General features: G+C 42.7%; 1 protein-coding gene across 3 annotated transcripts in view; it reads right to left on the reverse strand.

Annotated features, from left to right (window-relative positions):
• The window catches only part of DOCK10 (dedicator of cytokinesis 10), a 140,058-nt gene that overhangs the window by 92,859 nt on the left and 19,352 nt on the right, over positions 1–27,847 (reverse strand). For 2 of the 3 annotated variants that reach the window (XM_056499009.1, XM_056499008.1), the window contains exon 1: positions 3,685–3,968. The exons of the other annotated variant lie outside the window; for it this stretch is intronic. In XM_056499009.1, coding sequence (XP_056354984.1) covers positions 3,685–3,786 — 102 coding nt within the window. In that variant the 5' untranslated portion in view covers positions 3,787–3,968. Of the gene's footprint in view, positions 1–3,684; positions 3,969–27,847 lie in introns of those variants that run through there. 3 annotated transcript variants of the gene reach the window in all.

Below are 27,847 nucleotides of genomic sequence, written 5' to 3' on the forward strand. Positions count from 1 at the left end.
GGGAAAAAAAGTGCAGTTTTAGCAACAAAAGGCTTTCTTTGAGTCTACCACACAGAACCTATTCATGAAAAAAGCAAGCAAAAGCCAAAGATGCAACTTATTCCCCTTCATGCAGAGACAGGTAGGATGTGGTGGAAGGGGACTGGGCAGAAGGGATGGGCACAGTGGGGGAGCAGAGAGGAGCTGCCAACAGAGCTGGAGTGCTCTGCATGGGCACTTGCCTCGTTAGTGGTTACTTCAGTCCAGGGAAGGACAAGGGCATTGTCCTGCCCTGTGCACCACAAAGGGCATGCTGAAGTGAGCCTACTTCAGCTGTTCTGGAAATATGCTTTGCTTCATGTCTGCTTCCTCTGGCACAGGCTCAGGTGGGCAGAGCCACGGCCCCAAGCAGAAACGTTAACAAAAGCAGCCTGCAAGCTGCACAGGGTGAATTTGACCAAAGCTTGTCAGCTTCCACTATAACGATTATGTAAACAGCACTTCTGAGTCTGTCGGTGCATGTGTGCACACACACATGTATATATGTATAACTTCACAGTCTTTGAAGGCACAGCAAAATCCACATTTAAAGAAAAGATACTCCAATTTTTGCCCTTAAGCAGCACTCCTAAAGGTAGGAGCCAAGCTCTGACACCTATAGCACTTACACAGCAATAATTGAAGAGCAACAGGCAAACCAGTCCCCTCCATTTGTGCAAACGAGATGAATTAGGGAGACAGAGAGATCTACCCATGGCTGTGTATAGATTCAGGGGAAGTACAAAAAGAAGGATGCACCAGGTGTTCCTACCTGACCCAGCCCTCCACCAGGTTCATCCAACACAAACCTGCTGCTAAAATGGGGTAGATCCTACATAACACCATGAGCAGCACAGGATTGTCTTTAAAACAGTTTTATTTACTTTGAAACTTAAGATGTCTGTTTAGCAGAGTTTGGTTTTAGAGTACATAAGAAGAGTGTTTTTCAAGGACTGAAGGAAAGCTCTGTTCATTAGATCATACTCTGATGCGAAAGACTTGATCACTGTTGTATGTCTGCTGAAACTGCAGTGCAAAGGCAAACATCCATTGTTCATTTTCTATTAAAACCTAAAATTTAGATGTATGAAGACCTAGACATCTTGACTTGAGCAAACAACTAGTTTGAAAATGGCTCAACCACTTCAGAAGTCCCTGAAGCAAAAACAACTAACAAAAAAAGTTTGCATTAGCTCTAAATAAACTTTTCAAAGATATCATTTAACTTCTAGAGTACTTAGTAATAAGTCACTGTCCCATGGGGTAAATCTCATGTGTGGTGTTCTGCTTCATTTTACTCAGTGAATAACCCTCTTTACCTGCACTATGGTTACTCATCTCTTCACAAGTAATAGGTATTTCTCATGCTACATATCTGAGTAAATGATTTTAAGTATTTCCACAGAGGCTTTGTCTGTAAAATTAACATCATCTGTACTTGACCACTATAAACTCAGTTCTCACAATGACGTTAAACTTGTAATTGTTTCCTTGACATCAACTCCCCTCCCAGTCAATTATCTGGCTATCAATGTATTTACACACAGGATGTAAAGGACAGCAAAATCTGGTCAACCACATTGAGCTCAATCATCACTACTATCAATTAAAACTAGTCAGATAATAATTAGTCTTACCAAAAAAATGGAGCTTCCAGAAACTAAAGCAGGTCCATCTGCAGAAAACACAGATCTAAGAATAGTATATGAAGAAATGCACTCTTTGAGTAAGGTCCCCATATCTAAAGGCCTTTACAGCTGCAGTGGGAGCTGACATCACTTTGAAATGTGTGGAAGTGCAGAGGGCTGATGCATGAAGGAGAGATTGGCTGCTGGTTGAGAGCAAAAAGTGCCTGTAGGCCAAAGATTTAACATGCTCCAATTATGAAATATTGGGCAGAAAGACACAGATTGTAAGGCACAGAAGTAAAGCCAAGTGTGCCTGCATTTCCTAAGGGCTAAACAAACTACGGAGAAATACATCTACAGAGAAACATGACACAGTGACCCCATCTTAGTCTATCTTATGTTTGAAAAGAACAGAAATCAGCACAGATTCCCCTGCAAAGCTGTAGCTGACATACAGCAGCCATCCACGTCAGGGGAAGTGCAGTGTGACTCACAAGCCTCTGATGAAACAGGCTTGTTCTATTTCCAATTACAGGCACAGGGCTACAAGTGCTCTATGTTTTAGGTCAAACTACAATGCATTGCTGCTATATTTCTATTTGGCACCACTAAATTGAATGCTCAGTTCCTGTTATCTGAGGATACATGCAAAAGGGAACAAATATATTCCTCTTTATCTACAGGCAGGCTGCTGGCTTATTGTCACCATTTGGACTTTATTTCCAGCCATCCTTTCCTGTAAGGTTGAAACCACTTCTGGTGAGCACTAACAAAGTACAGTCAGGATTTGTACAATAATGACAAAAATCCCTCCTCACCAGGATATAAGAGGATAAGTCAAGTAAGCAGTGCCTACCTCCTACCTACCAAAGCCAGGGTTAGATGCTTTCAGAGCTGAAAGGAGCTGATTTCCGGGACCCTTGACCACGAACCTCAAACATGCCATCTTTGACTGCATGCCAATAGCTCAGGGCAGCAGAAACTACACCATAAAGTAACCTTTCAAAAAGATCCACTTCCATGTAAAGCAGCTATCCAAAATGGCAGCTAGTCACTAGCAAAACCCAAACACTACTAGATGAACCACAAACCCTCTTAACTGGTGACCAAGTGTTACAACTGCAAAGTTCTTTTCCTTCCTATCTAAAAAATTAATGAGAATGCTCTTCTTGGTTGTATTATCACTGATTCTGTTACACTGAACATGTCAAAAAGCCTCAAAAGATCCCTCTGCAAGCACATGCAAACAGAGTAATTGTATGAATAAAACTATGGAAGAAAACCAAACACCTCTTGCTTTGAGGAAAAGGAATAATTGTCTCTTTGTGGGGAATGTTTTATGAGCTAAAGTAGACTTTCAAGTGAAGAGAATACACTGAAAACCAGTACTTGCCCAAGACTCTTCAAGAGCAGGATCTAAGTGTTTTACCTCTTGCTGTCTGCAGTTTCAATTTCAGTCAGAAAAGTTTAGGCACAACGAGCTAACATGAACCCACAGTGCAGCTTCAGGAGGCTCAGTCTGTCCCAAAGCCATCAGTGGCAAAGCTGCTGTGTAGCCCACGGGGCAGAACTTCACCCCTGGCTTTCCACCAAAGGTTCTGGAGCTTTCCCCAGTGGCTCCCTGCACTGTCTTCCTCCTCCTCCTGGCCTTGAGAGGTGCCCATCACAGATCACAAACTCTAAAATAGCACAGAGGAGCTTTCCACTCCAGAAGCAGTACTATGAATTTTCCTGGAACTTCCAAGCACTTGCTGTAGGTTCCAGAGAGACTATCAAACACTGCTGCTCTCAGTATGTTTCTGATCAGCAATGTGAGGCTATAAAAGTTTCCCTAATGTGCCTGAGTTCTGTAAAGTGAACACCCTGGGCTTCAGTCTCATTCTCCAGCGCTCAGTCCCTAACCACAGATGGAATGAGGCTTGGTGAATCCTACACAAACAACAAGCAATAAATCCTACTCTTTCCAAAGTGCAGACCCAAGCGACCTGCAATTTCCTAGCCATTTCTGAGAAGAGGTGGAAGAAGGGTGCATACTCACACAGCTCAATCTGTGAATTTCTCCTTGATTCACTCTCCTAATGGTCTTTCTCTTCCTCCGCAGTTCACTGGGCTCCCTTCTGAATTTCCCACGAAAGCTCATTGTATCCGTAGGAATTAAGCAGCCAACAAATATCTGCTTAAAAACTGTGCTCCTTTAACCTCCTTCCTTCAGCAGCTTCAGCACAACAACTGGAAGCTGCATATGTTGTTCAAGGGGGAAGTAGGTCTAAAAGTTACACGCTGTATCCACAGTAACTGAACAGAAAGAAGAAGAAAACCAGCAATAACTCATTTCTTCCCGAGAACAACATTCTGCTATTAAGGCAAGAGCGTCTCATTAAACCATAAATATACCCAGTCCCCACCTCTAATGCAAATCAAAATAGGAAGTTGTAGAAAAAACGCTGCAAGCGAACATCTATCTGTCTCAAAACACCATTACATCCTTTCTCCTCACCACCCTCCCTGATTCGAAAGCCAAAACAGCTGCACTCTTACTTCATGCTGTGTGTGTCTGCAAGATAAAAAAAGCCATTCACAGAGCAGCCATCTCCTACAGAGCCCTCAGTGGTGACCTGGACCACAGAGCATGCAGTGACAGGTTTGTGCTGCCAGAGCCATCTCTGCTTTTGGACCAAGGTAGCAGTTCCCTTTTCAAATAGCGCGAAACACCAAGAGAGGAAGAACCCAGCAAATTCCTAAATTTGCAGACAGTTACAAAAAGGGGAAAACATAATGTCCAAAATAAATTTTTGGCAGGTTTTAGAAGTGCTTGTAACCTGCCAGCTAAGAACCTGCTTGCTTCACACCCTGCTCCCACTTCAGAAGAATAAAGCTGGCAGACTGAGCCTGCTCCCCAAATGCCCACACATGGGAAATGCCAGCAGCCCCCCTTGCCCAATACCCCACAGAGGGGCAATCCTAGCAGCACCTTGACAAGTTAGCAGCCCTCATTCAGTGCCTCAGAACTACAGTGGGAACAGGAGCAGGGACATGGCCAGTCAAATTATTCTTAATTAAGGTAGGAGACTCACCCAATGCTCAGCTGTCTGAAGGCTGGCAGGGCACAAAGGTCTTTTAAAACTGAACAAACCCCCTCAGTGCCCACACATGTGCAGGCACACACACAGACCCTTTCTTCTTTGTTCCAGCTGAGGATTCATCCTGCTGCAGCAGCAGTGCTGCACTCCCCTGTGCACACGAGGCATGCATTAGGTTTTTATTTTTATTGAATATCTGTGTGCACAGCTAGGACAAAGAGATAGTTTTTCTCCTTTCTCATTCTGCATTTTTCACCAATTGGACAATAAGCGTCATTCTCACAACTCGTTTGAATTAATTAATTACTCCAAGATCTGCAACTTTACCCCAAGTGCCTTTTTTTCTTCTTTCCAACAAATAATTCTGAGTTCTACAAACTTCAGGAACTCTTTCACACATTTCTCAAGATTAGTAACATTTGATCCAAAGTAACAAACCTCTGCAGGAGTTCCAAGGATTGTTCCATTCGCTGGGCTTCCATTCCAGGAGAGCAGAGACACTGAGCCCAGCGTGTCTGACCTGAACACTACAAAGCCACATCTGTCTGATCAGCTGCTTTCCTCTTACACAGCTAAAACATGGTGCTACTCCTGAATTAACCGCTCATCTCATCATTATCTTTGTCATTCAGCTTTGCCTTTGAGATCACCACCTTTAAACTGAGTGCTACCAGCCTGCTGTGTGATGCCTTAAAACAGATTTCACTGTACTCCTACTTAGTGATGAAAGGCATCTGTCTGGCACTAGGAAACAAAAAAGACAACAGAAACCCTTTGCCAAGGTATGCAGACATTTCAAGTAGCTGCCAATATAGAAGCACAGCATTAACCAAGCTGGAATCACCCTTGTTTTCTCAAACTACCATGCTATCTCTACTGGAGTCCCTGGTGCCTCTCATGTAACACAGGGAATGCAGCTGCCAAGACCAGAGGTCCTTGCCAGAAGTTTAAATTTAATGCTGGAGTCAGCAGCTCTGCTGGTTTAACTTTGGGCAGGTCTCAGTTCCTCTCAGAGGCTCCTTTGCTCATCCACTCCTTAACTCGACTGTCACACAGAGCAAGCAGAGTTCCATCCCTCCTTTCCCTGGGAAGGCTTTCCTCAGCTCCCTGCCTCCACAGCACAGAGGAGCCTGTCCAGGGTGCCCCTTCCACAGACATAAGGGTCACTAGCACTTCCTGAAACTTTAATGAACTTGTATTACTTCAAAATAATGCAAAAGATGAACTTAGGTTCAAGTTTCCAGCTGGTCCTCATCCAGTTTACTCCACTGAGTGTCTTTTGTCCAAAAGATTTTCATTCCTAATATTACTGTTAATCCTCATTACTGCCATATCTCTGGCAGATAGGTTTCAGGAACAATACTAAAATCACTATATTTTCTCAACACCAAGGCATTAAAAGGTTGAAGCACTGAAATAACAAGCTACAGAATTCACACAGAGATATGAACCAAAATAATAGTAAACAACTGCAAATAAAGACTCCACTTTCTTAGATCTGTTTTGGATGCAAATCCTTCTTGTAATGGGGAATAACAAAACCATTCAAGTGTCTAATAATTTTTGTCCTGTAGCAAAGTGCAAAGAAAACTTCATTAGCATCAGCATGACTGTAAAAGATTTCCTAATTTTCCCTCAAGACTTCTCTATCTCTTCAGTTAAAGACACCAGGTAATTTAAGATGATTATAAAATTGGTTATGTTAATATGAATAAAGCTCCTGTGCTGCCTTTAAATTCAGAACTATAATGTATAAGGCGAGAGATATTATCCACATCTCAAGGTATTCCAAAGAGAGAGGTTTTGGCTCCAGGAAAACCACAAGCCTGGGTTTACATATGTGAACTGCTGCACCCAAGTCACAGAGTCAAAATAAGGATGCTGAAGCCTTTCAAAATACAATCAGTTCTGTAAAGTAGTCAATTAAGTGTTTAATTGCCTTCTGCTCTGCTTTGTGGGACATGCTTCTCTGCTCCCAGCAGTTTTCAGAAATGTATAAATATCCACATGGGAAGAATAATGAAATTTGATATCTCTGCTCCTGTTAAGGAAAAACTATGCACTCCTTTTGCTGCAGAACCACTAGCATTTAATTTTTCAATAGGGGTCACAAGTTCTTTAGTAACTTTAATTCCCTCTTCCTCCATTCCTTCTAGTTTCTCATTTCCCTTTTAGATCTATTCATTGTCATGCTTCATTTGCTTCAGTTTGAAATGTGATATACAGCAACATGTTAAAAAAACCACTGAACAAAACTAATTCACCACTGTAGTACATCATGTGATCATTGGAAAATGCATTTTGATAGTACTTTGCTAGGAGCCATAGAAAGATACAAAAATTCAGTTCCTAAAGTGTCTATCTTCAACAAACATAAAAGACACAAGCTGAATATTTGGGCTGCTGTGTAGCAAATAATCAACTCCCCATAAAATCCTTCTAAAATAATAAAATCTACCAAATCCAACCAAGAAGGATCAAGGACTGATATTTTTGTCACACTTGCATTTTTTCCACCGAGATTTAGAAGAAGAAAAAAATCTCTTGCAAGCATCAAATTCATAGCAAGTTTCAGGGAATGAATGCTTCCCTTCAGCTCTGGGCTTCTATCTGGGAGCAATGCTGACCTGAACAGAGTGCAAGTCAAAAACACAATCTCAACTTATGCCAGTGCATATACTAATAATTGTATAATCCTGACTCAGGCCTTTTGTTTAACAGATTTGAGAAGAAGTTTAATTAGCAAGTAAGAAAACTCCTTTTGCTAGAATGATCTTCATCAAATGCATATTATGCCTATGCTAAGATTAAATTCTGAAATGAAACACAAGCTTTTAATAAAAACCCCTAGTTTCATTTATAAACTAAGACTCCTGTGATAGTGAAACTGCCATTCAGAAAGTCTGTACAGCCTAGATCAACACTGAGATATGACACACTCAATGTTTCACAACTTGGCAGAATGAAGATTAGAACCTCCCCATGACCCTTGAATGGCTTGGGGCACTTCTAGCACTTCAGAGTTCCTGGTAAAACCACTGCAATTAAGTTGTAGAAGAAAAACCACAGGATGCCAGCCCTGCCCAACACTCTGGGGTAGAACCAGAAACAATCCTGCACTCTGTGACCACGGTTACAGGTGGGCACTATTAGCTCAGGTACTGGGGAGAAGAAAAAAAATCATGCTTCCTGGAGAGGGTCAAGAAGAGCTCTTTATATTTTTCTTTTTAAATTTTAATATTTTCACATAATTTTCTTCAAAATCTGGAGATATAGCTGGTGTAGCTCTTCTGAGGCCAATAATGGGGAGAATGACAGAGTTAATATCCCACAGCATCCAGGCAGTGCAGGTGCCCAGGCTGATGCTGCTTTCCATGTGTTCAGTGTTAATCCCCCAGCAAGTCCCCCACCAGACTCTGAGACCCCTGGACAGGGCAGAGCTGCCAGAAGCCAGGTTTGTGTTTGCACAAAGCCAGCAGGATCAGATATTACACACTGTCCTTTCTGTCTCAGAATGCTCTCTAGGACATGGATTGCATGGAGTGGCCACACACTGCACGTGTTTTATTCAGATAGGACTGTCAATAATCTCCTAATGAGAGACTAAAGCTGAGGTGACAGGGACTGGACACCACACATTCATCTTACCTGCATTGGGGAGAGGGGGTGCCCTGGAGGGGTTTGTGACTGCACCTAAAAACTGCCCTTCCCAAAAGCTTCATGTTGGGCAGGTAAAGCACATCACTACACTGGGGCCAGGGACAGTTAGGTGCTTTTCACTAGCACCCAACAAAGACAACAGAAAGCACTAGTGAGCTCCATCCCAATCCCTTTGTCAAAGACTGAACATTCTCTCCTCCTCCCCCTGTCAAAAAATCCCAAATCAAACCAAGAGATTGTATTTTAGAATTAAATGCTCACTATTGATCCATGAACATTTTAACATGTCCTTTGGGGGAAAAAAAAGTAAAAAAAAAAAAAAAAAGGAAAAATATGAAGCATTACAATGTAAACAGAAAGGTAAAACAACTGAGTTAGAAAAACTACATCTAAAGCAACCTTTGTGTGAAGCCATTCTGGTATTAAATGATGGGTTTGTTTTTTTATTGTTTGTTTTTTTTTTGAGAAATATGACTCCACCTATGTTTTAACAGCTAGAGCTGATACATCAAGCTTTGCACACAAACACTCCACAAAGCCTTTAGAGCAGCAGGAGCTCGCATTTTGCCCACACATCCATACAGCTCACTCAGACCAGGCAAAGGGCTGGGAATCCATCACAGCTAAAACGACATCAGCACACAAGGTGAGCTCTCCGAGGCAGGGAGACCGTGCCCCTGCATAAATATCCATGAAAAGCAGCCCTTCTATCTGTCACAGCTCTGCTGACAGATCTTTCCAGACAGCACTCCCTGATGTCAGAGACCCTGCCGGTGTCAATCCATCTCTGCTCCTCCCAGGCAGAGCAGTGTGCTGACCTCAGCAATTCCTCCTCTGCGCCTTCACCTTCTCTTTGTGCTCCAGCTTTCAGTGCACTCACACACTTGTTTGGGAGAGGCTGCTGTGCCTCTTTGCCCTGCATGCCAGGCTGAAACAGCCCCTCCAGATGACCTGCTGGTGACAGGAGCCATCAACAGGTTGTCTGTGCCACTCTTGCCAGAGAACTCACCCGTGGCCAAAGGGGTCCCTGATGGGGTTGAGGAGAAAGCCTTGGAGGGCAATTTGGCAGCTCCCAGCCTGACCCTCCACAGCACCCAATGGCCATTTCATCACCTCAACATGCCCATGCAAACACAAGGGCTGGCTGGTAACATCCACACCCCAAAAGCCACTTGCTACCCCTCTTTGCTGAATTTACAGCTCCCAGAGAACATCCTGCTGTCCTGCCTGGGATGCAAGCTTGGCTGAGCCAGGGGCAGTCCCTCCCTGTCCCACAGCCTGAGAATGCTGTCCCCCTGCACACACCATCCTGCTCTCAACTTGCCACAACACTTCTATCAGCTCACCCACAAGAACACTGATGGAACAGCAGCATCATTTCAGCAGCTCTCCAAGCTGGAAACCCACCTGCACAAGGCACAAATAGAACACATTCCTTTGCCACAAGGCTGAATGAAAATGAAAAGAGCCTTGGAGAACCTAATGATGTCTCCTTTACAGACACCATCACCTCAGCTCTCGTGTTTGCTGCTGCTTCTCTCCTACCCCAGCAGCTCTCTGGGCACAGAGGAGCAGGGCACTGGGTCTGTGCCAGCTGCTGCCAGCTGTGCCTGTGCCAGGCTCCCCAGGGAGCTGCAGCAGGAGAAACTGGGCTGTACTCACTCTCTAAGAACACAAAATGCTGCTTCCCACACCAGCAATCAGGTTAGAAGAATAAACTTCCCATTAGCAATGTTGTCCTGCTGATGTGTATAAAAGCAAAATATGCAATTACTTTAATTTCTTCTTTAGCTTGATCCATTGGGAAATTTCAAACAAACATTACCCCTTTTGTTTTCATCTACTTGGACTGGCATCAGCCCTTGATAGCAACACACACAGTGATGAAGGGACATGAAAGGTGATTAAATAATTTAATCATCTGAATTTACACTATCTCCAGACATGAAAATGCAGCTGTGACTTTGGCTCCTGTTGCTTGCTTTTCTGTCTGTAATTTTAATCTTTTTTATTCAGATCTATGCTATGCTGCTATATTATGCAGCTATGCTGAAAAAATGTTTTTTTCTTTACCAAGAAAAATCTCAGATCAGACATCTGGTTTATAAAGAGAATACACATTTTCACCCAATTTTCCAGCTGGAATAACTGAAGCAAAAGGAGGCTGGGCAACTCAATAATTTACTCAAGGTCACAATCAATATCTACAATGCTGTAATATTGATATAAAATATCCTAGAATCCTCTTCCTTTTTTTTCTTTTAAACACTATAACACTCTCTCCTCCATACATGTGCAAGCTGACCCTACAATCATTATTGTTTTTAATATCATATATTTGTAACTCTGCAAGTCAGATTTACATTAATTAAATTTGGTGTGTGGAAAAGAGAGAAAGACAATTTGCATCCTTGTGACATTGCCCTTCTCTTCCTGTTCTCCTGGAACACAGAAAATAAAACAGCATCATCAAATTGTGCCAACATCTGATATGGCATTTCTCACTCTGACACAACTTTCTGTAAATCCAGAGAATTGTTTCACCTTTCCAGGCCTTTGTTTCTTAATTTCTTAATTAAAAAATGCTTATCCTAATTGAAACATTAAAATATATGCAATCTTCAGTATTACCAAAACAGGAAGGCAAAAACCACAAGGAAAATGCCCCAGTGGCAGTGCTTAGGGTCCCTGAGAGAGCCCATGCAGTGTCATTAAAACTACATGTAACCCAGCCTAGACAAAAAAAGAGATAATGTAACCCATCAAACTCTACTCCTTCAGGTATACCACACCAAACTGCAGTTTTTGTAGGCATGGTCACAACATGCAGGATTTAAACCACATTTCTGCACCTGTGCCTGCAGGTGCTCAGGGAGAAGTACAGAATATGGTCACTGTAACAGTATTTCTCCTGAATGCCCTTTCAATCTGCACTCATGCAGGTTCCCAGCCTGAGACAGCGTCAGCATATTTACTAGTTCTCAAAGACTCTTCTCTCAATCTTTTTCAGTCATTCTTCAAACTTACACATTTTTGTGGCAGGGAAATTCAGTTTTAATGTTAATTTTATACATTTCTTTCCCCAAAACTTGTCCCACATAAATTTAATTTGATGATCCTTAGTTCATCTTCTCTCACTTTTCTGAGGAAAAAAACTGCAAGCAAAGCCTCCTTGCCTCTGACCATTCTTTATTAGTATGATTTTCATCATATCCCCTGACAGTTATTTTCCAATTCCAGAAAGTCTGTCTGAATTCTGTAAGATATTAAAGGCCTCCCAAGAAGTTGCTATAGAACTCTTCCATCCAAGGATAGATCAAAAAGCAAAATTCATTTACAATTTCTCAGTGAACTGGAAAACAGGACCAAAACAGTGTCATTCTTAACACAGTAAAGCTGCTCTAAGCTTCCAGGTCCCAGCCCCTGCAAGGCAGAGAGCTGAATCACAGTCAGTCCTCCTCCTTCACCCTTTCTGGATTATTTTCTCCAATGGGATGAGGATAAACCAGCATTCCTCCCCTTGTGTTTCCCTCCCCCTCCCCTATCTTACCCTTGGTATCCAACACACAAACACAATTGTTTGCACCTTCACTCTCACATTGTCTACCAACCCTAAACTGGCCACTGACAACTGGCTGTGTACCAAGAGGTCTTTTTTTAACTTGGAAATTCTGAGTTTTTAATACTGAAATTCTGGAAAGTCCAAAAAATTCCCTTTTACTGGGAAACTGCTATAACATCATGATTCTTGTTTGTATTAAGTGCCACTTGATCTGGAAACAAAAGAATTGGTCGGGAAATCAGAAACTAAAAGGTTAACTTCTGATTTTGTACAAATACACACCACAGCCAGGCATAAACAAGTGCCAGAAAAGGATGTGGATGGGAAATAAAGCAGAGTTTGCTGCAGTTCCTCCTCACTCAGCTCCTTGTTCTGCCTGAAACACTGCAGACACATCCTGGCTGCAGGAACAAAACCTTTTTTGAAAATATTTCCAAGAAATACAGTTGTCTTTTGAATGCATTTTTTAAAGCACAATGTTTAGCCACCAATTCTTTCTGCAGGCTCATGTAGCTTAAAATTGCCTTTGAGTTAGTTTAAAAATGAAAAATTGGCAAGCACTTAGCACGTACAAAAGCTTTTGGCAGCTTAAAAATACTGTGTAAAGAAACTTCTCAGTGGGAGCTGGTACAAACCTTTATGTCAACTCATCCCAAACATTTCATCTGGGCAGGTCTGCTTTAGTGCATTCTTCAAGAATTGGCTTTTTAAATACAGTAAAATGTTTCAGAATTACATTTTATTAACTGGTACTTACAGTTTCATTTAGATGCAGAAAGGACAGGCTAAAACATATTGGTATAATTCCAGGCTTTGATTCACTTTTATCTTTTATATACAAAGCAGAATTAAGCACTTGTTAGTAAACATTTCTATTATTTCCAAACAGTTCTTCAGTTCAAACTGTGTTTACAAGCACACTATATACTTTCATACATTCTGCTAAAATATTTTGCATTTTCAGATGAGTTTGAGGAATGAGCATGCTTGGTCAGAGGGTTTCTGAACAAAAGCAGGTGACAGATGCACAAACACTCCAGTCACGAGTCCTTCCCCAAGTGATGCCTTTGCTGCTCTGTCAGCACAAACAAAATCAGGTGCTACAGGGGGCAAATGTCATCATGAAGAATCAGATGCATCATGAGCAACAAAATATATTGTGTATCTGAAATACAGGAAAGTGCAAAGCTCCAGTGAATTTCTCCTGCTGGATACACCAGATTTAAGGTTAGGATTGCTTTCCCATTGTCTTTGACACATGTGATGCTCACATTCATCTGGAGGATGTCTTAGAGAACACATGTACAACACCTGGGAGCAGACAGCAAACAAGGGACTTAGCTAAAAGATAAAAGGAGAGCCAACTAAAGGTTGAAAGGCCAAAGGAACTGGACATTCTTGGCAACAAACAAGCTATTAGGTAACTGCTTAGATCACTGCACCTCCTTAAGGGCTGTGCCCTTGCTTAAAACCAAAGAGCTGACAGTGGTCAATAGCTGGAGGAATTCGAGCACTGCAAAATCCAACTAGAGTCACAGCCAGAATGGGCAAAGTCAGGCTCAAGCACCACCTGGCAGGTGGAGAGACCAAACAGGCAGCTGGATGCATATTCTGGGGAGTTCTAGGGAGATGAGAAAAGTCTCCTCAAGCTCATGGGAGAATGGGTTAATGACAGGGAAAGTGCTAAGGCACTGAAAAGAAAGAAGTATATCAGCTGTGTGAGCATTTTTTATTCTTTAACTTCAAGCCATAAAAGAGAAGGATCCAAAAATGAGAAAGAATAGGCCCAATTCCAAGAGCAGTTTCTCTCAAGAGCTTCTCTGTAATCTCATTAAGATCAGATCTCCTATAGTGAAGGCTGCAATGAATGTTTGCATATAATTTACTAATGGCAGAAACATCTCAGACAATGGGGGAGCATCTGGTTCCAGGAATCTACATTTCAGTAATTAATCTCTTTACTGCTAAGGCTTGTACTCTGCACAAGCTAATTTTAGCACATAAGTCACAACCTGTGGAAATCATCAAGGTAATTACACCAAACCCTTACTTGAAACACCAAAGAAAGTCAAGAGTGATTGGTGGCACAATATTCAACTCCAGCATCCCCATTCCAGAGCCTGATCCAGCAAGGCCACACACATTTTCCACTCTAACTTCACAATTTCTATTTTTGGGGACAGAAACATGCAAGCAGCACAGAATTAAACTTCTGATCTGGTTTACTGCTTTGAGTCAAGCCTTATTCTACTGGATTTGCACACATTTAACTGACACCTGAATCCGGCCAACTCATCTTCATGCAAGTATCAATACTAATGAAAAAAAAATGAGCACAGCAGTTGACAGATGAGAAGTGAGGAAAAACAAACACCAAAGGCATGAAGTAGTCAATTCAATTGGCTTTGTACACTGCACTCAGAGTGATCCCTGAGGCAGGAAAGTCCAACAAACATCACAATGGCTATTTTTCATCGAAAACCACACACAGAGAATCTATTATTTTTTAAGCTAACCACAAATTGGCAATAATTATTAACAGACAGAAATTGTAAAGTCAGATATTGCACACAGTTTCTTTTTAGACAGAAAATAACATTTTGTTCTGAAGAGGCACCACATGAGCAGGGTAATAAAAGCACATTTTTATAGAATGTATTTACTTACGGAGTTTTAAAAAAGAGAAATAATTGAGCCCAAGAACAATGAAGTAATCAGTTTCTGTCTGAATGGAAATGTGTGCACACATGTACAGCTACCACACCTTGGCATAGGAGATCATGGCCCATGGTCTGAGCCATGTATTAGAACAGCTGGACTAGACTTGGAATAGTGCCTTGAGATGATGTCAAATCCTTGCCACCCAAAACATCCTGAAGTATTCATATGACTCACTTTTTGATGCTGAATCCTAACCCTTTCACTATTGTGGTATTCCTCACTCCAATCACTAATTCAAACTGGAAGCCTTAATTATTCAAGGAAGTGATTTGAAAGCTGAAAGACCAGGAATGGTTCCCATATTTCCTCGACAGTCCACTTTTCCTCATCTTCCCTAGCTCCAAACATTCTGAAGATGTCAATCCTTTTCCTATTCCTGGACAACATTACTGCAGGGAACTAGAGTTCAGTTCAGTACTTCAGCAGGTAATTTAATTTTTATTTTACTCATAAAAGCAGAGCTGCCAGTACTAGCTGACAGCCTCAAACAGGCTGAAATGCTGCTTAGAACTAGAAATAAAATCCTGTGTTTTGCCTTTACAAACCTCTGTTTGATCAAGGGACCATCAAAACCTTTTGCCTGTGTTTGTCCAGCTCCCCTTCCACTACAGGATACACTGCAAGCTGGAGCTGGTCTGTGTTCACCCCCACAATGACAGCAGCCATCTGACAGTCATGAAGCACTGCTGCCTTTCATCTAAACCCTGTATGATTCATTAAATGTAATCTAGAAGGCAGAATCTCTTGAGAGGTTTTTTCTGAAATCAGGTGGGAATCCCCCTGAGATGCACAGAAAAAAAACAAAACCAAAGCTACCCACACCAGGTTTTGCAGCACACAGTTGATCACAATTTTATGCTGCAGGTGCACTCACAGTATCTACTCATCCATTGAATTTTCTGCCACAGCTGATGGTAGAATGGTTGAGCAGCTGCTATGAAGAGAAGGGACTCCTGTTACCACCTGACCTTGCTCTGCTGCCCAGAGGTTACTGAGAGCTTACAGAACAACAGAGACTTTCCACATTCACCAAAACCAAATAGTTCTGATGGATGGCAGAGCACAAAGCATAGAGATAAAGGTTCAGAGTTATATCTCTGAACAATGAAATATGCTCTGAACAAGAGCAATGAAACTTGGCATAACACTTTTGTCTGAAACGTGCTAAATTGGCATTCTGGTTTATTCAAACTAGGTTTAGAACAAATGTATTAAGATTGGTGTTGTAAAGGAGGTATTTCAAGGAAGTGAGAAATATTAGGAACAGTTCTGTTGCATTCCATTCAGATTTCCAATTCATGCAGGGGAGGGGAATAGAGTGTATTTATGCTGAAGGCAAAGCAGAAGATGGTTTTACACTTTGAGAAAGAAGAGATGGAAAAAGAGCAAGAGAGGAGAATTTAATATTAATGAGGAGGAGGCATACTCTGAAATAAAGTCAAAGCTTTTGGAAAAAAAAAAAAAAGATAGAAAGCAAAAAGCAGAATTAGAATATGACATATCAACAGAGCAATGATGGATAGCCCTCTAAAATCAAATATCTGACCAAAGTTTAAGAGCAGTGTGCCTATTTACATTCAGATGAGAAGAAATGGCATTTCCCCCTTGGCTTCTCTCTCATCACTTACCTCTTCCTCTCTTACCCACTGTCTTTGCCTCGACAGCTCTCCCTCCCAGCAGCTTTTACTTTGGCAGTACTTTTGGTTGGCCAGCATTCTCTGAGGGCCCCGGTGCCTTTATGGCTCCCTTCTGCTCTCAGCATACCTCTTACAGGGCAGAGCTGATCCAAGCTAAATCAATACCCCCATAGTTGGGGCCAAAGGCCTGAAATGGATTCTGGACTCAGCTCTATGCATTTAAATCCAGTTCAGTGCTACTCAGAGGATTTGGTATTGACAACAGGGGGAAAGATAAAGCCCAGCCCAGCTCAGGGCTGCAGCCAGCAGTGAGTTAAGGCCAGTGAGAGGCAAGGGCTGAGGGCTGGCATTAATATCGTTTTCTGAAAGCATGAGCTTAATATACTGTTCCTTTGTGCTCTTCTGGAACCAGCTGCAACTGCCCTACTTCAGCCAGAGAGACCCAGCCTGCCAGAGCCCGGGCCAAGGACAGGGAGTGCACGTTCAGATGCGAGCGCTGCTGCCACCGCCCCTGCTGCCACTGCCCCTGTTCCAACTGCTCCTGCTGCCACTGCCCCTGCTCCAACTGCTCCTGCTGCCACTGCCCCTGCTGCCACTGCCCCTGCTGCCACTGCTCCCGCTGCCACCGCCCCTGCTCCAACTGCCCCTGCTGCCACTGCCCCTGCTGCCACCACCCCTGCTGCCACTGTCTCCCTGCTGCCACCGCCCCTGCTCCATCTGCCCCTGCTCCATCTGCCCCTGCTGCCACCGCTCCTGCTGCCACCGCCCCTGCTGCCACTGTCCCCGCTGCCACCGTCCCGCTGCCACCGCCCCTGCTCCATCTGCCCCTGCTGCCACCGCCCCTGCTGCCACTGTCCCCGCCAGCCAGGGGCTCTCCAGCTGCCCTGCCCATCGCAGGTCGGTGCTCCAGCTGCGGATCCCCACGGGAATGCTCTCACTGGTGATGCAGTGCAGACACCTGCAGTGTGCTGGGAGTGGGGATGGAGCATCACGGGGGCATTTCTGCACTCCCCTGGCTCCACAGACTGCCTGTGCTGCCCCAGCCTGCCTCCTGTGAGCTACGGGCAGTGACAGTGCTGCTACACTCAGGCTGTGCTGACACTGAGCCAAGACACTGCAGCAGGTTTATCACTGTTATCACTTAATTTCTATACATATTAACTCTCAACATAATCCACTGCCACAGCCTGGGCGGTACAGGGCCAGCAGCAGCCACACATCCCAGTACCAAAGCCTTACTGGGGGAGCAAAACACCAAATAATTTGAACAAAGTCATGAGTCTGGAACTCCTTGTGAAGCCCAAGACATGCATAAAAAATCCCAGAGAACCACTCTGAAATTATACCTGAAGGCTGTTGGTTCCAAGTACATACATACATGTTTTATTGACAGCATAAAAGAAAATACCTCTACTCAATTCTTTGTGAAACACATTTCAAATCAAGTCTCCAGAACTTCAAAGATATTACTGTGGCTATTTTAGGTGGTTCATCCTGTGTCTAGCACTTGGCATTTAAATCTATGTTAGTATCTTTATTATTATTTAGTTTATCTTTTTGTTGTAATTCATCTGATTGTGATGAACACAGGAGAGACACAAACAAATGCAAAATCTGTGCTTATGGCTGACTTGGTGTATAAGCACACCACACCACAGAGAGCTTCAGGTTATTACAGCCACAGCTTATCCAGTCCCAAAATCCCAGACTAGACAGATCACTGGGATCTTGTTAACTCTCCGACCTTACTGTGTGATGATCCAAAGAGCAAAATGATGAAGGGAAATATGGAAAGCTCACATTTGCTAAAGTCCAGGAGAGCTGGGGCCAAGCAGAACTGCAGAGCATCACAGACAAAACTGTGACAAATCAAGGATGTCTGTGCATAGCTCTGCCTGTATTTGTGCCTGTGACACAGCACTGTGCCTGCAGATGGCCAAAGCCTGAAAAACCTGCCTTGTTTTTTTTGTGTGGGTTTGTCTCTCTCTCTGTATTCTTGGCTTTGATCAAGTTCCTCTGCTTTTTCACAGGTCAATTTTCTTCTCTCTCAAGTAGTATTTTGCATACACATGCTAAATTGGGATTTTTGTCAAATGCATAAATCACCTTCCCAAAGCACTCCCAAGGACTAAGACTTACAGAGGTTTTCTGTGCCTCTTTAATTTATTCCCTAGTCTTTCAGGTAGGCATTTCTTACAAATAAATAGCTTACTTCTCTCTTTTTTCCCATAGAAAAAAAAAAGAGAATAAATTCCTCATATATTGAAAAATGTTTTCATCACTTTATTGCTTTGAGCCCACACTCTCCATAAGCTGTCATAAAAAATTTGGTTAACACATTAATAATAATTGCATTTCACACACTGTCATACTATACACATTGCTGCAACACTAATAAGAAGTGAAAGCAATATAAGACACTGCTCAGAGTACCAAGTCAGATGGAGAAGATTTGCTCAGTGTTTTTAAAAGGCCACTTTCAAAAAAAAATCATCAGCTTTTCTTGAACCATATGCATACACTACGTGGTACTGCAACACTGAAGAATGAAAACCAACCCACATTTTCTCCCCTGTTGTATATAAGAAACTCTGCCCAGAGGCACAGCTGCTATGTGAACAGGTAAACACCTAAACAAACCCAACATCCTTCCAAGGAGCAGCAAGAACACTGTCCCTGGTGCCCAGGGGAAGGGCTGGCAGTCACTGCACTGAGGGCACAGCACACAAAAGCTGCAAAGGTAACAAGAACAGTGGCCAACATGACTGTGAAGCAGAACTGCATTTTTTGCACCATTTAATACTTCTCCTCTTTACACTCTAATGATATTCATTTATTCAAACATGGCCCTGTTTCTGTTCCTGCTGAGGTCAAGTGCTGAAGTGGAAGTTAAGGTCAAACAAAGCTCCATATGCTTATCATTGCTTAAAAATGTATTACACGTTGAAGCTTCTGACTTAAGCTAAGAAGTAATGAAAATTTTGAGAATTTTTTTTTTCTTTTTTCATTTTGCAGCTCTGGATAATCTTGCTTTGCAAAGACAATGCCCCTCCAAGACATTGCAGGAAGGGAATGCACTTTTGAGTGCTCTAAATTATTCCAACTAAAAGTAGAAAATTAACACAGACCATGCAACAAAACTTAAGCAACACTGTTCTGGAGGTAAGCTTCAATACTAGATGATGAAAAATTCTTAGCACCATGCTTCTGTTCTCTCTACTGCTTTTAGAAGAATAAAAATCCATTTAAAACTAAGTGGCCTGGGAAGCAGTTGGGCAGCATTAATGAAGTGAATATTGCTGTGTTCAAGCTAATAAGTCAGCTCAAGTTATACTATTTTATTCAAAATGCAAAACAATTTTTACATTTTTATGTAGTTTATTACCATGGGCAGGAAAGCTGGGGGTGGTGGAAGGAGGATCATATCCTCAAATATGCTTTGCTCTCATCACACAAATCTCAGCTGCCACAGTTTGCAATAAATTGCATGAAAAAGCCCAAAGAATGACCTGCTAGATAAAACTTAACTTCAAGTCACAAGTTCCAAATGCAAACCAACATCTTGCACATTAGTGCTCCCCTTAAAACACCAAACAGCTCTATATGACCCATGTACTTCATTTTCTTCCTTCAGACATCTTCCTCTTCTCCTTTTTGTTGTGGAAACAGCATGTACAGCCATTTGCATTCACTCTAGAAAGGTTTTTAGTACCTCAAACCTCACCATCTCAGACTTATTTTGAAAGCCAGCTCTTGCAGACAAGCTCTTAAAGGTACAGAAAACAAGGGTCTATTAAATCAATGATTCAACTTGTACACCATATTAGAGGCTGTTCGAACACTTACTTTGCATGTCTCTGGCAAATTCCAGGATTTCATCCAAGAGAAGATGACACACAATAGTAATGGACAGAATTTATAGTTTTCTCTTTCCAACATCTCTCCAGCTCTGTGGATCCAGTCAAGATCTAAAACTAATGTCTTGCCTAAGGGTAAAACCAAATTTCTAAACTAACAAACCGAAGGAAAAAATAATTCTCTGGATTAAGACATCAATCCTCACTTTCTGCAAGGACCAGAATGCCATAAATACCTGCTGAGATACCCAAAGGCTTCATACAGTGATTAGTAGGTAGCCATTAAGCAATAGCTGGAGGCTGTGCTGGGGACTTCTTCCTTTCTTTTCTCTTAGAGTGCACCCACAGAATCTCCTGTTCAGAGTGCCACTGGCAAAAAAATTCCTAGAAGTATATCCTACCAGGATGTTCTTCTTCAGTGACTAACAAAGGAAAATGGGGCACATCCCTAGGGCTGTTTACTTGAAGCATTTCAGGGTAGATTGCTGTTCACTCTGATTCAGGGTTGCTTTCTGTATCAAGGCAACTCCAAGATGTTAATTTTGCTACACACAGGACAGACAAACTTGCAAGAACAGACAGCAGAGCCTGGTGACTTCAAAAAGCTGTTCACACAGAAGGCATAGTTTATCTCCTGAAATCAATACCAAAGGCTCACACTTTCAGTAGGACACAAATAGGCAGTGGCACACAAGCTACAGAGAGTAAGAGCATTTCATCTGAAGGCTTGAAGAGAGAAAATGCCAGATCTTCAGCTGACAGGAGCCAAATGATCACACCCAGGCCCATCAGTGAGTGTGTACTTATGGTATTCTGCATTTTGAGATTTCCTCACCTCTCTTGGGCACTCCAGGTACTCACTGCCACAGATACAAGCACTCTGGAATCTCATTTGGATCAGTTTAGCTCCTGGCATCAGCACAATGTGCATAATGATATTGGGAACCAAACACTCTTGCTCGTCTACATAGTTGCCTCCACTGTATTATCCAGACATAATCCTCAATGATCTACAACAGACCCAGGGGAAAAACTAATTTGTTAGGAGCATAACGTGTTGTATTAAGGCCCAGTAGCCTCCAGCTCTCTTTATCATGCTGCTCTTTCAAGTAACATGAATTTAGGTGGAAACAGAACCCTCCATTCTGCCACAAAGTAGTCTGAAGCAGCACTTTTTTCTCAGCTTGCCAGGTCTCCACATCATTCCTAAGCCTAACTGCAAAGTTTAATGGCAAATTCATTCAGATATTTACATAATTAACCGCTTCAAAACAAAAGCATGCTAATAATACACATCCTGAAGAGAGAGATGTGTCCAAAGTCAACCTCTGCCCAGCAGCTTTCTTCCAAAGCACCTGCCTGCACCTACCCCAGGACAGGGCTGGACCATTCCTCCTCCTCTCCTCAAAGGGACTGAGAGGGAGAAAATGATCCCACAAAGCTCCTGGGGAAGGGCAGCCTTCTGGCAGGACAAACTCCAGTGTATTAACCACTGACCTAGAAAACCTGAGGCCCTGTGAGCACAACTGGGGGTGTGTTTGAGGGATCTCAGAGCACATCCAGCACCAGGTACCAAACCATCCTGACCAGGATGCCTCTCCTTCCACAGCTCCCTCCAGGCTGCAGGGTAAAGCCTCACCTCCTGAGAGCCAGGGACCTTTGCTCTTGGAGCCCTGATCTCACAGGACCTACCACACAAAGAAACACAACTCAAGCTGCTGATGAGTATTTCTGGGTTTGGCAGGCTGGCACAATTTGCTGCCCCAACACCCAAGACTACCCTTTTCTTCCAAGGACTGCAGCAAGTTACACAAATGATCCATATCCAGACGTGCTTCCAGACATTTCTCACTTCATCATGCTTGAAATTACTACCAGAAAGCAGACATTTGTACATTTAAATGCTATTGAGGTCATTTATTTAACCATTAGGTAGGAAAAAAAAAAAAAAAGTTAGTTGTATAGACAGAGATACTTTTAGAGCAAAAGAAGCTTTAACAAGATTCACAATGATGAAATCAATTTCCTTCCTTCTTATGACGCTGCCCCTGACACTTATGACTTCCCCCTGCCCTGGATAACACCCTCAGCTGATACATAAAGCACTGATGAGATTGGGTCCTTGCTACTGTGGTTGCCATGACTGCATCACACACCTCTGCATGGGCAGCAATGCTCTATTCAAAACAGCTGCTCAGGACAGCTTTTAAATTCTCTAATGCTACCCTTCACCACTGTTACAGCTCTGTGTGGGATCAGAGTATCATGGGAGTGCACTTTGAACTTCATCAAATCTCTACCACTTAAATGACATAAATGAGACTCCTGACAAACTGACAAAAATACCATTTTCAGCATCTTGGTAATATTTTTATCAAGCGAGAGCCACAGAGTAACAAATCATTGCCACTTCAGACGCAAAAACCACTCCAGGGTTCTGGAAATGCTCACCATATGTGTATTTGGCAAAGAGCAGTAACTAGGCAGTAGTAAGGGTATTCCTCATTCTGAAACAGGGATTTATAATCAGGAACAACCCTGTCACTTAATTCTAATAAACCTATAGTGCTTATTATATTCCCATCACAAAACAAAAATTTAATTCAGGAAGAAAATGATGCTGGAAGACTGGGAGCCTTTCAAGCCCTCCTTCATCAAAGAACAGAGGCAACTCAGTAAACCAGAAAGCAGTGATCCAGCAAACATTTTACTGCTTCAAACTGTTTGAAGCAAAGATATATGGGTTTATTTGCATATAACTTAATATGAATTCCAACTGCATCCTGGGTGCAAGTAAAGATTTTTTTGTTTTGTTTGGCTTGGCTTTTGGGTTTGTTTTTGTTTTTATGATGAACAGACTTTGCAAACATTTCCTAAGCTGTCTGCTGTTTGGAATTCCAAGTCTGAAATAAAACATAACCACACTACCGGCTCCAGTGCTGCCTATCTCACAAGCAAAATTCACCAGCAATTAAATAACAGAACATTTACTTTACACAGAGTTTATGTGCAGCTTACAGCTTCACCTATAAAGTAACATTATAGACACAGCAAATCTACAGCAAACTAACCAAACTGACAAACTGCCTATCAGTGCTCTCTGTATGAATATACAGTCAAAGGAAAAAAAATTTAAAAATCACATAACATCTGTAATAATTCTGCACTTCTCCGTTGATTAAAGTATACCATACCATTATGATGAGAGTCCTGGGTCTGCTCATTTCATCATCACTATCCAGCGGCAGAAATTCATGTGACAACTCCTCTCGCCGTCGGCGCCTGCAGATATGTGGACAGTTCCTCTGTACCACAGAACGAAAGGCTTGGAGCAGAACAATGCTGGCAGCACAACCCATATCTGCATCCTGAAGCCTACAAAATAACTTCTATGTTTATGCTGTGTTTGAAAAACAGTGGCTCCTTGTCCCTGAAAACAGCCTACAGTGCAGCTGCAGCCAGCTCGCTCTCCAATCGCTTCCTTGAGCTCTGATCATCTGATCACAACCAAATAGCTTGGATGCACACAGAGGAAAGATTTGATCCACTGAAACAGAAACACACGCAATATTACGATGCTTTCCTTTCCCTCCCTCCCTGCTCCTGAATTCGCATGAGAAAATGCGCTCCCTCTCTCGTACAATCATCCGCCTCCTCCGATTCCAGTTTCATGGAACTGAAAGTATTAAAATTCCCAGTTCAAAAGAGCCAGCTGTTCATTAAACACACACAGAGGAATCCACAGCAACTGGCTGGATCAGTTTAAATACCTTTTTAAAAAGGTCGTACGTAGCAAAAAAGCGAATGTCTGGAAAGTTATTAACTCTCATTATCAGCACTGCTGGGTTTAAAACACTTTGCCTAAGGGTTTTTTTTTTACCACACACACAAAAAAAAAAGCTCATAGAAGGATTTGGACTAGAATGTCTTCACTACTTCTTGCAATTTTCTGAAGCACAGCAAGTTCATTTGAGGTGTAAATGTAACAAGTGGCAAAAAGGCAGAAATCTGTGTGCTACATGCAGCTCATGCTAAAACAACCGCGGCTCAAGTGAAGCAGCAGCTCTGAAATGCCTCTCAACAGTGGGGCTGTTCCGTGTTCCTACACACAACCTTCTGCCTTCACAGAGAGGCAAGCACCTTTACACCAACACAGGAGCAGGGTCTCTCTGAACCTCACATGATGACCTTCCCAGAGGGGTGAGAGCAGCGGGTTTCTGTGTGTTACCAGTGTGTGTTACCAGTGGGTCCACGCTGGGAACAGCTGCTGTGGCACCAGCACTAACTACTCGCCTCTCGGGCTCCTGCCTGGCAAGTCATTCAAAAAGCAGGCAGGGATGCTCGGCAATCACATGGCTGACCTGGAAACACAGCAGGCACTAATGGAAGAGTGTGTAAGATAATAGCACAGGGGAGGAAGTTAGCACTAAAAATACATACAGAAAGTGGATTTCTCCTACACATTAGGAAAACTAAGAATTTCCAATAGGGTTTCCAGAGCAGCTGCTTTTAAGCTAATATGTATAACTTCATTATATGTGCACCCAAAACCATATTTACCTTGCATCAAAAGGTTTTCATTTCTAATAAAGGCCTGAAAGTTTTGTCATCAATTCCCATGGGGGCAATAAGCAACTTTATAATGTCTGTTAATGAGATATTTGTAAATAATACCCTCTTCACAATCTCAGTCAGGAACTGAACTGAAAACTTTTTATGGAAGTACTTTTTCTGGGCTTAAGTAGAGTTTAATTGCTCAGAAATCTGGCAAAACATATCGTAATTCTAATTAAAGCATTTACCAGAACAGGTAAATCCTTTAGATCTGTCCTTTGATAGAAACAAACTCATCACAATTATTTCTTGATTTTATTTCTTTAGAGCAACGTGGAAAACAGTCAGCAGCACTGCACAGGCTGGCCCCAGCCCTGCCAGAGCACCCACCTGGCTCTTCCCCCTCTGACCCTCCTGGGCACACCCTTGACACGCTGGTGAGATGTCCCTGCCTCCCCAGCAGCAAACCCTGCACAGGGGGCTCCTATCATGCTTGTTAGCCTGACTTTCCTAAAGGCATTACAAGGGCACAGTGGCACAGCTGAGTAAATCCTGCACCAGCCATCCTGCTGCTGCTGTTTGTGTGTTCATCAGCCCCCTGCCTCCTCTGGAGCTGCCACTGACACCCTGGCCACACAAACGATGCATTTGGCAGCTGGGAGACCTCCATTCCCACTCTAATTCCAGCAGAGAATACAGTCCTGGGTAACATCTGCTGCTGGCTGTTATGGCAACTGCTCTGCTACCTTGGGGGCTGCTAACACATCTCCTGTCTGTCTGTACAGCATCCTCCTTCACTCACCAGTGCTCAGCTGGGAGAGTTGGCAGCATTGTTTGAATTTGGTTTCTGCAGCACAGCCCAGCGCTGCTGCACATGTGCACGCACGTGTGGACAGAACAGCACCCTAGGGCTCGACCCAAAGCTTCACTTTGCTCTCCCTGAAGAATCCCATTCATTCTTTGGATCGCACTACCCTCTGCCAGTGGCCTTAGTAACTTCATTACAGTTATTTGTAGATTAAGCTATTATTAGATACAAGTAGAAATGACACAATCTTGGCATTTCAGCTCTTCCGAGAGAAAAATGACACAGTCTGAAAGCGAGTAAACTAACAAGCCAAAGCCAGCTAAAAGTAGCCTCCAGCTCTTGATCAAAATTCAAGAACTGAAAAACAGCTAATGCACAGGGGAAAAGAAACCACTGAGGAGATAAAAAAATCCCTTCTGTTTTATGGAAATCCCAGCCCACTAAAAATGCCTGGACACACACAGAGTATCAACAGCTTTGTTTTGCAAAGGTAGGGATCTCATTAGCATACATTATGTTTATACACCAGTTATCAACAGTGTTAGTTACTCTTGCAGTGAAGCATTCAGCACTATTTTGTGATAATTAGCACTTTAATCCAGAAGCAAAATTCAGTGAAACCCCCTGGGAAGCAAAATACTTCTTTGTACAAGCAACTCCTTAATTCCCATTTACAAAGACTTTGGCAGCAATGCTGGGCTAAGGAATATGCACACTGGAAGGCTTCCTCTGCCCATTCTCACTCCATTCTTACCCATCACTCATTTTAGCTATGCTATGTAGACATGTAACACCGGCATGATGGCTTATGGGGACAGGCTGGGAAGAAGACCACTAAAGGCAACTCAATGAAAAAATGAAACAAAATTAGATAGGCAAGACAATTGTTTTAACCCTGCAGACTTCAGTGACCCAGTCCTCAGCAATTCCAAGGGCTAGGTCTGTGTAGCAGCAGAGCTGTGCAGGAACAGAAGTGGGTCACACTTGCCATGTCTTATAAAGTCCATGATAAGAAAGCAGAGTTCAAAGGCATCTGTATCCTCGAGCTTGCAGCTATTCCAGCCTCAGCTTCCACATGAAAGAGATAACAGCCCTGCAAAAGGGCAGCCAGGGCCTGAAGAGGCAAATTCTCTCTTGCACTAAGTCTGCAGCAGACAGTAAACTCCTTCTCCTCCAAGCACTGGGTTATTTCTCTTCTACAATATTCCTGTATTTCTGTTTCTGCAGGCTGCAAGTGTTGCTGAAGATGCTACCAAACATTTTCTTACACAGCTATTTCATACCTCATTAGCAGACCACATTAAAAGCTGTTCTACTTCCCACAGCTTACTTTATTCCATTAATTTTCTTTTCTCTTTGTGGCATTTGAATTCCTGTGATCATAATAAACAGGATACAATCTATTGGTATTTTGGTCCTCAGCTGAAGGCTTTAAAGAGGAAGGCAGAAAAGTGAGTGTTGGGGAAGATCCTTTAGTGAGATGACAACTTGTCAAATTCAACACTGATCCTTCCTCCACCCCCAAAGGAGGCTGTGTTTTTCTTAAGCAAGGAGGATGGCTGCAGGTTAGAATCCCCCTTGCCATGAGGCCTCTCACCTGCCAGCATGGCATGCACCATTTTGTTTGGTTGGGATTTTTAACCTGGAAAAAAAGCCTGCCTCTCCATAGTATTTTTGCATGACATTACTGAGAAGCTCCACAGAAGGTCTTGTAGCATGACAATCTTAAAGCAGCAGTGTCAGGTGAGCACAGGAGACATCCAAAGGAGCAGGAACACCCCTGGAACTGCTTACAGCAGTGTGTTTACCATGGCCCACAGAAGCATCAAGCCATCAGCAAGAACTAAAAGACAGCACAGCAGTACATACAATAAGAACTCACTGTTAAAATGATAAGGCTCATGCCACCATTACAAGTTACCATTTCACGTACACCATACCCTGGTGCAGATGATGAGCAGCTCCCCAGCAGCACATAAACAACATAAGTGATCAGTGACTCTCACTCACAGCTCCACACATAGACCCATAGCTCATAGTAAAACTTCTCTTAAGTTAGTCCATACAAGTAGCAGATAAACATTTGAAGCAAGATAGGACAAGAAAATTAAAGTCTGCTTTGATGCAAATGAGGATCCCTCACATTTTTTTTTTTTAAGCTAATGTCTCATTTCTCAACATTTAGATATTTATCACCCACCCTTTCAAAACAAAGAGCTGATACACATTTTCTTAGCAGAAGTCTTTGTCACCGGTATTTGTATATAAGTACATATACCCGAGTATAAGCTCAGGTCTTTCCATGCACTTTTTCCTTATGAC

Source organism: Oenanthe melanoleuca, chromosome 9 (genome assembly GCF_029582105.1).
Source record: "Oenanthe melanoleuca isolate GR-GAL-2019-014 chromosome 9, OMel1.0, whole genome shotgun sequence".
Lineage (NCBI taxonomy): Eukaryota > Metazoa > Chordata > Aves > Passeriformes > Muscicapidae > Oenanthe > Oenanthe melanoleuca.